This window comes from Trifolium pratense, linkage group LG1 (genome assembly GCF_020283565.1).
Source record: "Trifolium pratense cultivar HEN17-A07 linkage group LG1, ARS_RC_1.1, whole genome shotgun sequence".
Classification (NCBI taxonomy): Eukaryota; Viridiplantae; Streptophyta; class Magnoliopsida; order Fabales; family Fabaceae; genus Trifolium; species Trifolium pratense.
This window is the reverse complement of record NC_060059.1, coordinates 36,404,579-36,417,592: the sequence shown is the minus strand read 5'-3', so window position 1 is coordinate 36,417,592 and position 13,014 is coordinate 36,404,579. Positions and strand designations below refer to the sequence as shown.

The window sequence follows — 13,014 nt, the reverse complement described above, 5'->3', positions numbered from 1 at the left end:
TCCGCCTTTGTAAGACATTCTTAAATAGGTCATTAATTTTGCGAATATCTTAATAAGGTCGTTGACTTTATTAACATGTCAAGTTAGTCCTTGTATTTAGACACATATTATCAAATAAGTCTTTATATTTTAATAACTTACTATTAGTTTGGTTTGTAATTTTATACACTTACTTATCAATTTAGTCCCTAGCATACTAATTTGAATAAAGTTTAAAAGGGTCATGGACCTTTGAAATATTCATATAATCAATGACCTATTCGAGAGTGTTCTACAAAATCATAGACCAATTTGATGGTTGACTCTTATTTTTCATGAACTTGTAGGTTTTTTTTTAATCAAACAAACTTAATGCATTTCATTAACTATTAAATGTTCAATACATAAGGGAAGAGTATCAAATCTACGGATGCTAACCCAAGAATTGGCCGCCCTAACAAGGGTATCAGCAATCGAATTCGCTTACCTCCTAACAAACTTAACCTAATGAACTTATAGGTTATGATGTGCATTTCACATATACTACAGGTCATGAAAATGTGGAATTGGACAAGTTCTCATATAAACGATAGTGGCTCTTTAACTAGTGGGGGCATCCTGCGTGATCAAAATGGCATATTCATGAAAGGATTCTACTGCAAAGTCAGTTCTAGCAGCTCGATCTATGCAGAAGCTTGGGCAAAAAAGGGTATAAGATCACCGAAAATTGATGGTGAAGAAAATAAGTTGCAGAAGCTTCCAAAGAATGATTGTGGTTTTGTTATGAGAATCGTTTAGAAATAACTTTGTCGGTGTCAGGACAAATTATTGTGATGGAGACAAAGCTTGAGTAAATTTGAACAGTTACCAATTTCAGAAGGTACCTTGCCAATGAAGTTATAAGAGATCCAACTCACCAAGTTCTTGGAAGCTTCCTAACCGATTAGGGATTTTGCCACTCAATCTGTTATTACTCAGCAAAATGTGTTCTATTTTCCGCGAGTTTGAGAGTTGAGGTGGTACTTCTCCTGTTAAATTGTTATATGATAAATCAAAAAAGTTGAGATCATTAAGCTGGCCAAATTCAGAAGGAATAGTTCCTGTGAGGTTATTGTATCCGAGCCGGAGACAGTGGAGGTTTATTGAATTGGCTAGATTAGAAGGAATAGGACCTGAGAAGCTGTTGTTAGTCAAGTCAAGAAGAGTCAAAGAATTTGAAGAAGTTAAAGGAAAGAAACTTCGACTGAATTTGTTGTGTGAAAAATTTATGATTTTGAGGTTTTTGAGAGAAGAAAGTGAATGAGGGATAGGTCCTTCAAATGAGTTATTGTAAAGGGTAATCTTAAAAAGTTCTAAAAGGTAACTGAATGTGTGTGGAATAGAACCTGAAAGTTTATTATCTGCTAAGGCCAATATTTGAAGAGTTTTGCAGTACCCTAAACTTGGAGGGGTTGAACCAGACAAATCATTTTGCCTCAAATGAAGAAGAACCAAGTTTTTCAGCTTCCCTATAGTCTCAGGAATGTGGCCTGTAAAATGATTTCCAAAGAAATCAATTTCTCTTAAGCTTGTGCAATTTGTTAACTCTCTTGGTATGAAATATGAATCCAGGCATTTGGTTATCATAGAGGTAAATAGAGTTCAATCTTTTCAGCTTTCCAATCTCCTTTGGAATTTCACCTGTTAAAAAACTACCAAATAGGAAAAGACCTTCTAAAGTACTAATATTTCCGATTTCACGAGGCAGTGATCCAACAAAGGTGTTGTTGTTGAGTACAAGATCAGTGAGGTTCTGTAGTTTATCTATGCTAGATGGAATTTCACCTTCAAAACTATTACCAGAAAGATCCAACTGTTGTATTGAGGAGCAGTTGAGTAGCTCCAAGGGTAATTTTCCGGAGAGAATATTATTAGCCAAGAAAACTTGTTGGAGCTTTGAACCTTTGAAACAGAAACTACTTGGAATGTTACCTGTCAAGGAATTATCAGACAAAACTAAAGTTTCAAGACTCTTCAGTTTGGTATTAAGGACAGGTATTGATCCAGAAAAGTTGTTTCTAGACAAGTCTAGCTTCTGCATTTGGATCAAACTATTAAGCTCATATGGAATTTCACCATTCAGTTTGATTCCAAGCAAATTAAGGTATGTCAAGTTAGAAAGATAACTCAACGATATAGGAATCGGTCCAGAAAGACTGTTATTGGCTAGATTAAGAATTCTCAATGATTTAAGGTAACTTATAGAGGAAGAAATCTCCTTCAAACATGTTTGAAGCTGCAAAGTTTGAAGCATTTCACAGCCTTTTATCTCTTCAGGTATAAGGCCACTAAGACTATTCATTTGAAAATCAAGGGAAATTAGATTCTTCAAATTACCAATTCCAACTGGTATGGTTCCATTTAAGTGACAGTAACTTAAACCTAACACATTCAACTCTTATTTAATCCTGAGAAGCAAATTAGTATCTGTTTCATCAGCATGATTACTTAGTGTGGCAACAAAAGAAATATCAAGTGTGACCAATAACAGAAGAAAATGGCACAACCAATAGGAAAATATTATGTGTATCATTACGAGGTATTGACACAAAGTAAAATGATTCAAAAGAGGACTATTCTATATAAAACATGGAGGTAAGAAGGATAAAGTTTTTGGAGCATGAACAAATGAAAGTAAATGAAGAATAGGAAATAAAAGAAGACAATGACACAGAATGAATATTTCTGAGGCTTTATATAGTTCCAATGAAACCACCCTGCCTACTCTATTTTTTAATAATAATAATAATAATAATAAAGTTGACTATGGTGCTGATATAGTATAATGGAATGTGTATGTCATGAAATGAATGATAAACTTTAGCCTATAGTTTATCTTAAAAAATATATGCCTTTTTGCCTTTTCAGTTTCACCAGTATATATTTGAGGCTTTTACACTCTTACTTGTTTAGGTAACTAGTGGAACATTTTAGGACTCTTCAGTAGCTTTTATGGTTGAGAACTATATGGAAATAAGATAACATGGTAGGTTAAGTTCAAAGAATTTATAGAACAAGAAATGCTAGGAAGAAAGACAAATGCTAGTGCTTGAGAAAAATGGTGACAATAGCTCATTGGTATGTACAGTATGCAGTACGGCATTTCAGCTACTGCTGTAACTTGTTATCACACTGATTAAACAATCATCGGAAACGTTCTGATTGATAAAATTCCTACAGTGCAGCTCAATTCCAGTTAAAAGGAAATTACATATGCAAATAAGAAAGCAATTGATTGGGGCCTTTCCTCCCATCACATAGTCTTTAGTATTTAGTCCACTTAGGTACGTAGTTTTGTCACTCGGAGGACCATTCTTCTGAATCATAGTACTCCTGTTCATCATCAGAGATGCAATAATATGGATTATTTTCAGGAGTGGGATATGGTGAATTTGGATCATAATTTTCAAAGTCCAGCTGCATACACAGTTATGAACTTAATCCAGACCGATTGTAACAAAATTTCATGAAGAAGAGATAAGTTTATGTTAGCTAATATACATATCAGCTTACCAAAATTCCATGTTCCTTTGCACACGTCGTTCTGCCATTTCAAGAATAACCGATCTTTCAGTAATCTCACCCTCCAAGAAAGGCTTAGCCAAATTTTTTAGTTGTTCACTGCCATTCACTGATTCAGCAAAGTATTTCATATTTTGGCAATGAATACGGGCATGCCACGGAATGTACCTGCCAATCAATGAGTAGGCTCCTTTTGACGAGCCTCATTTGCTAATCGTTTCTACAATGGAATTAAAGATATAATTAACTAATTAATATACACAACAAGAAGTTGCATGCATGCACAAACCATGATCATAATAATTTCAAGGTTATTTTGTCACCAAGACCAAGTCCAATCAAATATATCATAGGAGAGATTAGTTATTAGTATGTATGTATCATTGATCTGAGTAAGTTAAAATTAAACACACCTTTTCACGAGCCTTAAACTTCTTCCCTGCAAAATAATGAAGAAAAAAAATATATATATTCGGTTCTTGTTGTTTGCAAAATTCAAATGTATATAACAAAATAAGCTTAACTTATTGCATAAAAACAAAATCAATAATCTAGTTAAAGAAAACAATATCTTGTAGTGAAGGTCATATTCAAAGACTTCCACGCCTAGTTATCACGAAGTTCTTATTAGAATGTTTCCTTGACAATGAAGGCAAATTTGGAAGACTGTTTTTCTTTTTTGTCATCAACCGTTTTAGTGACACAAATCAATCAAAGACATACCTATTAACAGCTTGGGTCCCTTTTCTCCGTATATTGTACTTACCCTAGAAATATTAAAAAAAAAATGTTAAATAGTGCACTCGCATTCAATGCATTGAAAGTATGAAAAGTTGTTTTTATCAATATTAATTTTTGTTTTATTTATATTTTTGGTATGTTTAACAAGTGCATTGTTTAACATGAACCTAAAAAAATAATACGGAGAACCTACTAAGGAGTATAATAGAATGCAATTGTTTTTTTTATTTTTGGTTATTAACCATGTATCTTAAGGAAATGAGATTTCGGTAATCCAGAATTTCGGTAGAGGTTAAGAAAGTCCGACAAAAAATTAATCCCACCAGTATTCAAACTCAGTTCTTCCAAACGATTTCTCTTAAGGTGAGCTAACTCTTTTAGTATGTAATTATTATTTATTAACAAGTTTAATCTGGTTCAGAGTCAATTATTCGTTTGACCTGACTTTTTTTTCCTCTTATTTAGAGCTTACGCAAACAACTTACGCAATTTTTATATATTATTATAAGTTTATCAAGTTATGTTAATGATAAAATAGCTTATAAAATTACAATTTTGACTAATATAAACTTGTAAAATAAGCTCAAAGTGATCTCAACTCCATTCCGATCGCATTTGCGGGTAATACTATTTTTATATATTAACAAATTTATTTATAAATCTCTTAAAGTTGAATCAACAAATCATCGCTGGTTTTTGGACTGTTATTAACAAACAAACACACACTCTGTAACAGTAGTTGAATTCGTTGGTGTGTTCTCAAAAATATGGATGAAGAAGAAGATAACAGAAGAAGAATCCTCGAACGTGAACGATACCAAATCGAGCAGATTCTTCAGCTCGATCTCGAGGAATTGCAAGTCGAAGAAGTCGACGATTTTCACTATTCTTCCGACGACGACAACAACAACAACAACCTTGATCTTACGTAATTTCCTCTCTTTCACTAACTATCTATCTATCTATCTATCGCTGTTTTCGATATATATGAAAATTAAAATTCGGTCTTATTTTGCCTTATCGGTCCGAATGCTACATTGCAAATTCAAATTGTGTGTGATTGAATCTAAACATTTACTTTAAATTCAATTTGGAAGACCTAAAAGTGATTATGTTGTTAAGAATTAAAATTGCTTTTAGTATGTTTCGGGTTGTCGAGTGGGAATTTGGAATTTGTTTTTATTTTGCCTTCAGAATAGATTATTATAACTTACTGTTAACTAAGATCAATTCAATTAAAATCAACCAAACGCAATTTTTGTTGAAATATGGAAAACATGGGATTTTCTAGGATTTGGTGCAGTAGAAGTCAAATTATATGTTTTTTTGGGACTGAAAAACTTCAATGTAACACAAAATTGTCCCTTTAGATCAATTTGAGTTTTCAATTTATGTTGTGTGGTACTGACAGTCTTTTGTTCATGCTGTTTGGAATGCAATAGTGGTGGATATGGTAGTGCAGGCGTTGTCCCGGGTGAATTCACTTACAATACTTGTATAGCATCCTTACATACATATCTTGGTGGTAAGTATTTGTTTGTTGGATTTGGTTGTATATGCTTATTTGTACAATATATGGTGGTTTCCAATTGAATTGCTTGACTTTAATTTCATATCGCTTGTGTATCTAGATGTTGACGACACGCATCACAGCTCAACACTTTTGGATGGTGGGTCTGTATTGACGCTTCCGCTTTTTTGTCTTGAAGGTATCTGTATCATTCTTCATGGATTTTAATATGGTGGTGTGGCTTTTGCGTATCTCTTAAAAATGTGTTTAATGAAATTGACAGCAAAAGCATTGTTGATCTGCGTTGTTGCCTTCCTACTTTTACAAACATGCAGTTCTTGAGTGTTTTTGCCTATTTAATTTTTGGACTGTATTCACATAAATCGTCGTTGAATACATTCGTAAAAATTGTCAAATATATTACTTCTAGCATAAAAATTGGAAATTTGTCACCTCGTAGAACTTATATTCTTATCCTCATCATGTCATGCATGTAAGTTTTAACTTGTTGGAAGAAACCTGGACTAATCCTTGCAATATTCAGGAGTTGTACTCTTTCCTGGGGCTGCTCTTCCCTTGAGAGTTATTGAATCCAATTTTGTGGCAGCTGTTGAGAGATCTTTGAGTCGAGTTGACGTTCCTTACACCATTGGTGTGGTAGGTAAATCCTTATGATAAATGCTCTGTGGTTCTGTCATGCTGTGGAGTCTCTTCTTGTTTTTATAATAAAACATGAATGTAACAAGCTTGTCATGCTCTTTCCAGATTCGAGTTTACAGTGATACTGCAACCCATAGGATGAAAACTGCAAGCATCGGGACGACTGCACAGGTATTTCCTCTCAATGGATGTACTATTAACAAATTGAAACAAAATAATTTGCATTTGCATATTACCTGTAAAATATGAAATCAATTTCTATCTTTTGGATATGGGATAATGAATAAACAGCCTGCCTGCAGCCAGGAGTGAGTCCTAAAGAGAAATGCCCAAGTTGTAGGTGTTTGTTAGGATAGAATATAAGAAGTTACTAATGATAGTTATAGTTAGTTGAATGATGGTTATAGTTAGTTGACAAGCTATAAAAAATTAGCATTCCATAAAGATTCGCATGCCTGTGGGTGGCGTTTGAGCCTTGAGGGATTCTGGAGACAAACTAAAAGGGGCAAATGGGTATTATGTGATATATGGGTCTGATAGTAGACCTAATGCACTAGGCCCATATTGAGGATAGTATTATGTGGGGGTGCTACATCCATCTTTAGCTCAAGTGCATCTTAGCAATGCAATCTATGAGATATGGTAACTAGCAATGTCTATCAACCAAGCTCATATTTGGGCTTAATGAGCCAAGCCCAAGTACCTAACAGAAAGGAGGAAGTCTGGAGCATAACTCTTGTTTTTTAGCGCACAAAATAACACTCCACGGTTGAACGGAAACAGCCTGTTGAGTAGAGATTGCTCTGGAGATGGTAACACAGAATGGGCACACATGTAGGAGCTGGAAGACTAAGTGAAAGTTGGGGGAACCTGCACATTATTGCAGAAAATTAGGATATAGTCATTTCTCTCACATCCAACCTGAAACATATAGTCTTTGGTTGCATTACAATTCCATGTGCTTAATAAAATTTATATCCGTAAAGTTCTGTTACTTGCCACATGTAGTTCTGCAAAATCTGTCTGATGCAACTGAGGAGCTGGGATTTGCTGAGCTGAATTACCTACATCTTTTTATTTTTGAGATAATACCTACATCTTATTTGTTAATGCAAAAAAATCATATGTATTCATAAGTCACAATCTTGCTATATTATGGGGGTTAACAAAAATCATATGTATTTATAAGTCACAATCTTGCTATAATTAATCATATGATTGCATCAACCAATTTCTATTGTTTGCTAAACTTATCTCTACAGATTCGACAATACGGGCGCCTAGAGGATGGTTCCCTGAATGTGGTTACTCGTGGACAACAACGCTTTCGCTTAAAACGGTGTTGGATTGATGTGGAAGGAGTGGTTAGAATATTATCATGTTCATTGCTATTTTTTTAATAAAAAATTAATGTTCACAAGCTATTTATGTTGGTAAATACTGATTGCTTTCTGTCTCATTTTCTTTCTTTTGTTGGGGTGATTGTTCTCAGCCTTATGGAGAGATCCAAATTATTGAGGAAGACATACCATCGCGAACTCCAAGGGATGTTTTTGGAAAATTAACACCCCTGAGTAATCTGCCTTGTAACCGTGCCACCTCAAGCGTGTTGCCTTCGAAGAATTCTGTTGATGGACAAGGTTCCGAAAACGAGGAAAGTGATACAGAAGAAAGCTTTGAGAATGAACTATCATCAACAGAGAGAAGAATCCATCAATCACTCATTCGTTCCAGTTATGAATATGATGAATCAGCGAGCAGTACTGATGATAAATTGACATATGAGTCAGATCAGGAAATGAGATCCGATCTAAATGACTCAGTCACCTCAACGCCATTGCTCCATGACCATGAAAAAGATCCAGAAAATCTGGATTCTATAATTGGGAGCTGTTCCTCTTCTGGAAAACAGTCCTCCATCAGAGAAGGGCTTAATTGGCGTTCTAAAAATAAAGACCTCTACTCCTCACATAGAATTTCAAGAGCGTTCTTGCCTGGTTGGGTTTATTGTATGTTTGACTCCTATTCGCTTGCAAAAAGGGCTGCAGGTAGTTTTTCCTTGCTGCTTCCAACTCTTTATGAGCCATTTTTTTGTTACTGATGTCAAAGAGTTTTGAACTTATATTAACATAAATAAAATATCACTATTTTTAGCTGCACTAAATTTTGTTTTTATTTTCTGCATGCTGATTAATCTGTATGATTTTAAAGTTCAAAAATCAATCTACATGGAAAATTCTTATGAAAAGTTCATGCATCTTATTTACTGAATTGACAATTCTGACAAATCTATGCATCCATATTTTGATATTTGTTTTTGGATAAATTTTATCCTCACGACTTACGAATTGAAGCTCTTATTTATAGAGTATATCCATTCGTAAATTTAAGTAATGGGTCCTTAGCATTCAGAATATCTATTGATCAGAAGCCCTCGTCCGACAAAGATCGTTGTATTAGATCATACATATTAAGGAGAAATAATAAATGAAAGAAAAAGAATAACAATTTACCAAATTAACCATTGGTTATTTCTCATTATCATGAATAGGAAGTGAAATTAATATATTGGGAGTGATGCATATATATAGTATTAATTAGAGGGTACAAGTAGAAAAAAGTAATCAAAATTACATTGAAAATTAAAAGTGGGCACTCTTTTTAGGACAATTTGTTTTTGCGAATGCAACATATATTATGGGTCCAAGGAAGTATTTTTTTTAGGTAAGAACTATGGTGATACTCCCTCGGGCCTTATTTATAAACCAAATTCTATTGTTTCACACTTATTAGGAAAACTGTTATATTTACTATATTATCCTTTCAATGCATTAAATTTGCATTGGAACTATGTAATTATCTTAAAAAGTAGAACAATTAATAAGGGGTATTTTTGTAACAATAACATTAAATAGGGTTAAATTTGGTTACTTTTGCTTATATTTAAGGCCAAAAAAATTTGTGGACTTTTGCTTATAAATAAGGTCGGAGGGAGCATTTCAAAAGAAATATACTTGTCTGAATTTGTCTCTTTTTTATGAAGTTGTCTAAAAATGCTAATTTATCTAAAATCTAACGGTAGTGTTCATGATTTGTAGATATGTGGAATCAAATCATTCGTGCACCAAGCATGGATGCTCTTGTTAAGAAGCCTGATGTTTTATCATTTTCTATCGCTAGTAAAATACCTGTTTCTGGATCTACAAGGCAGGAGCTTTTGGATATTGATGGAATCTCATATAGATTGCGTAGGGAAATTGAATTACTAGAAAGCATTGATCTAATTCAATGTAAAATCTGCCGGGTAATCATCGTCACCAATGCTCATAATATTGTGTTTTGCTGATATTTATATAGGATATTATATTTTAATAGGATACTTTTGTAATATAGTTATTCTTTTCCTACTTTCATCATGTGCATATATTAAACTTTTCTTTTGCAATATTTTAAAATTGTAGATTATAATCGCAAAGCGGAGTGATATGCTGGTGATGTCTAGCGACGGTCCTCTTGGTGCATATGTAAATGCAGCTGGTTATGTACACGAGATAACGACTTTGTACAAGGCAAATGGATTAGCTCTAACTGGGCCAGCATTAACAAAATACAGTTGGTTTCCAGGGTAAGTGTCTTCCCATTTTCATTTCTGGAGGATGCTTTGAACAGTTGATTATTTCTCTTTATGTGTTGGAGTATGCCATGTTATCACTTCCAGTTAGAACTATATCATCCACATAAAGTGTCTAATACATTCTCAAAGAATATAGTTTAGACACAGATTCCATGACATGTATCCTGTTTCCCTTCTTTCTTGACATGATATCTAGAATAATCCATGAATGCCTGATGGTCCCATTGCCCAAGTGAAAATTTCTTGTTGGAAATCGTACCTCATCTACGATTTCTACTTTCTAGTCACCCTCCTGTCTTCACTCTTCACCTGTGTCCATGTCAATGCATTTGAACTACTAGCCAGATGAGTAATGCTAACTATGGCACGTACCTCGTTATCAAGCTATGGCTACACGGGAGCATTCTTATTGACCCATTTTTCCAAGTGGTATTTCTTTCGTTAGAACTTAGAAGAACTTTTAGACCTTAGATTCTGCATATTAGGTCTGGGGCTCTGGGCTATAAAATTTGTGTTCATATGTATTCATATAATAGCTTAAGCTTTTATGATAGTCAGATATTGATATGGTGTAGGATTGATTCATCAGTTCCAACTCCAAGTGACCCTCTGGTAGAATTAGTCTCGACTATCACCTTCGTGGATCTTCCAAACTGTTTTTTCTTTTGTGATTTTGCTACGAAGCTAATATGGCAGCCAATCATCTACTTTTGGCAGGTATGCATGGACAATTGCTAACTGTGCTACATGTGAAACCCATATGGGGTGGCTTTTTACAGCCACGAAAAGAAAACTGAAACCAAAGTCATTTTGGGGTATACGTAACTGTCAAGTTGCAGAAGAAATGTGCTAAACCTTCAGTTATAGTGTTGCAGCAGCAGTGAATCTGAAAATCCATATTCATATTGCAGTATAAGTGCTGATGATACAGGTAAATATGTATTACATGCCTTTTATACAGCTGGCAAAAAGTAAAAATTGCCGTGCGAAAGCAAAATCTGAGACTATTTTATAACTCCTGCAATTGTAAGTGAATTGGTTTTAGTAGAAATTCAGTTCATTGAAACCAGCATGCAAATGTAAGGATTAGATTGGATTTATTCATGATTATTGGATGGAATGGAGAATGATTCAATGAATTATTTTGTTACTCCTGATTGCATACAAGAGTGGACATTAAATTTTCGGAAGTCGAAATGGATCAAAAGAAAAGAAAATGTTAAATTACTTTGTAGCTTCCTATATGGTTTTATCATGTTTTTAATTAAGTCCCATGATTGAAAACAATTTAAAGTCTCATAAATGAAACTGAGATATATGAGTTTATCTTTGAAAATAGAAGTTTGAAAGAGTCCTTGAATTTTTTAAAATTAAGTCTCTGTAAACTAACACAATAAGCTTTGAATACAGCTCTTTGAAAACATCTCAGAAATTTTGCTGGTGTGGTATAATAAAAGTTAATTGCCATGCATGTACTACCATGTCGCTATGATTTAACGATAATATATTATTAATCGCGTTGGTCAACAAGGACCTAATAAAAATTTGGAAAAGTGGAGTACTATTTAAACAAGAGGGATATAATTAAAAATATAATAAATGTAGAAACTAGAAAGTAATTTATTATCAATGAAAAAAACAAAAAAAAGAAATTACTGTAGTTTAACCCAAAGAAAATTCTAGTTAGCCAAATTTTACCCCTTGTTTTTGTAACTGTTTATCTCTTTCTTTATGTGATATACATTTCAGTATATCATCTATCTTGCTAAAAGCAAGATGTTTTATTATACCCCAACTACACCGTAAAATGAAAGTCATATAATATGCAAATAAAATAGATCGATAATCGTCCCGTGAGTTTAGTTCATTTGGCAGGACATCGCATTATATACGCCGGGAACCGGGGTTCGAATCCCGATCATTCCACTTATCCACTTTCATTTTTAGTCACTAGACTACTTGACAGAAAAAATCGATAAACATTCATTGCTAGACAAGACCCTTTAGAGGTGGCACGTCTATAGCAACATCGCAGACAATTGAACATCCTTCTTCAAGGTAAAGTTAGACATGAAGGGAAATTATATATTTTCAACCCTTAATATAATTTGTGGCATAGTTGTTATGTCATTAAGTTTATTTTAATTTTGAATCAATTGGTAAGTCCTTAATTGAAAGAAATCCTGAAAAATATATTCTACATTTTTTTCTTTGCGTTAACTCTCGGGTTTCAAGGGAAAAGGTCCCTGGTAATTCAGAGTTCGACTACGAACGAGATAAGTAAAGTCTTGTCCATAAATCCTAGCTCAACCGGTACAAATATCAAAATTGCTAGTGTCGGACGTCATGACCGGGGTTCGAACCCCGGTTACTCCATTTTGTGTATGTGAGTTTTCAGTGACTTTGTCATTTCATCTATCAACAAAAAAAAAATCTTACAAAAATTATTCTCTCCAAGAATCAAATTCAGGTTCTCCTGAGTATTTTACACTATGGTGTTTATTACAAACATATTACATTGATCATTACACTGAAAAATTATAAACTAAACTATTTCTTATAAACACGACCCACAAATATAACACTTAACTGCTTAATTTTCACATTGGTTTTTTTCTACCTCCTCTGTAGTGCATCATTCTTCTTCAACATACCATTAGTCTTCATCAACATACCATTTAAATAAGTTGCATACCCTCCCCTAGCTCTCGTATAAAAACCACAACCAAAGAACCTCCTCAGTGTGTCGTAGGAGGTAGAGGAAGATGACCAGCAAGATGAACTCACATAACTTTTTCGCACCGCCATCATCGTGGTCCAGCTATGCAATTTCATGAAAGATATAACGAAACAGATGAAGATTAGGGCACATACAAAATGAAGAAAAAGATGGAACTTATTTTGGCGCCCCATGTTTCTCGCGCACCAT

General features: G+C 33.9%; 1 protein-coding gene and 1 pseudogene across 2 annotated transcripts; one reads left to right on the top strand and one right to left on the bottom strand.

Annotated features, from left to right (window-relative positions):
* Positions 1-684: 684 nt before the first annotated feature.
* On the bottom strand, positions 685-3,671 carry LOC123893405 (annotated as a pseudogene).
* A 1,265-nt stretch (positions 3,672-4,936) lies between these two features.
* LOC123902897 (protein cereblon-like) lies at positions 4,937-11,224 on the top strand. Of its 2 annotated transcripts, XR_006807778.1 has the most exons (11): positions 4,964-5,209; positions 5,724-5,806; positions 5,913-5,990; positions 6,336-6,448; positions 6,557-6,622; positions 7,714-7,815; positions 7,944-8,499; positions 9,550-9,755; positions 9,913-10,076; positions 10,803-10,988; positions 11,026-11,224. XR_006807778.1 is itself a non-coding variant. In XM_045952720.1 (10 exons), exons 1-10 carry the CDS (start codon positions 5,049-5,051, stop codon positions 10,936-10,938), a joined length of 1,665 nt encoding a protein of 554 aa, XP_045808676.1. In that variant the 5' UTR covers positions 4,937-5,048; the 3' UTR covers positions 10,939-11,224. The 2 variants fall into 2 exon arrangements, 1 of the variants encoding a protein (XP_045808676.1); XM_045952720.1 differs by having other exon boundaries at positions 4,937-5,209; positions 10,803-11,224.
* Positions 11,225-13,014: the final 1,790 nt, after the last annotated feature.

Excerpts from the sequence above, each read along its gene's own strand:
- LOC123902897 (XM_045952720.1), top strand. The coding sequence starts at position 5,049 with ATGGATGAAGAAGAAGATAACAGAAGAAGAATCCTCGAACGTGAACGA. Across the intron at positions 5,991-6,335 it reads TCCGCTTTTTTGTCTTGAAG|GAGTTGTACTCTTTCCTGGG; the intron begins GTATCTGTATCA and ends TGCAATATTCAG. Across the intron at positions 7,816-7,943 it reads GGATTGATGTGGAAGGAGTG|CCTTATGGAGAGATCCAAAT; the intron begins GTTAGAATATTA and ends GATTGTTCTCAG.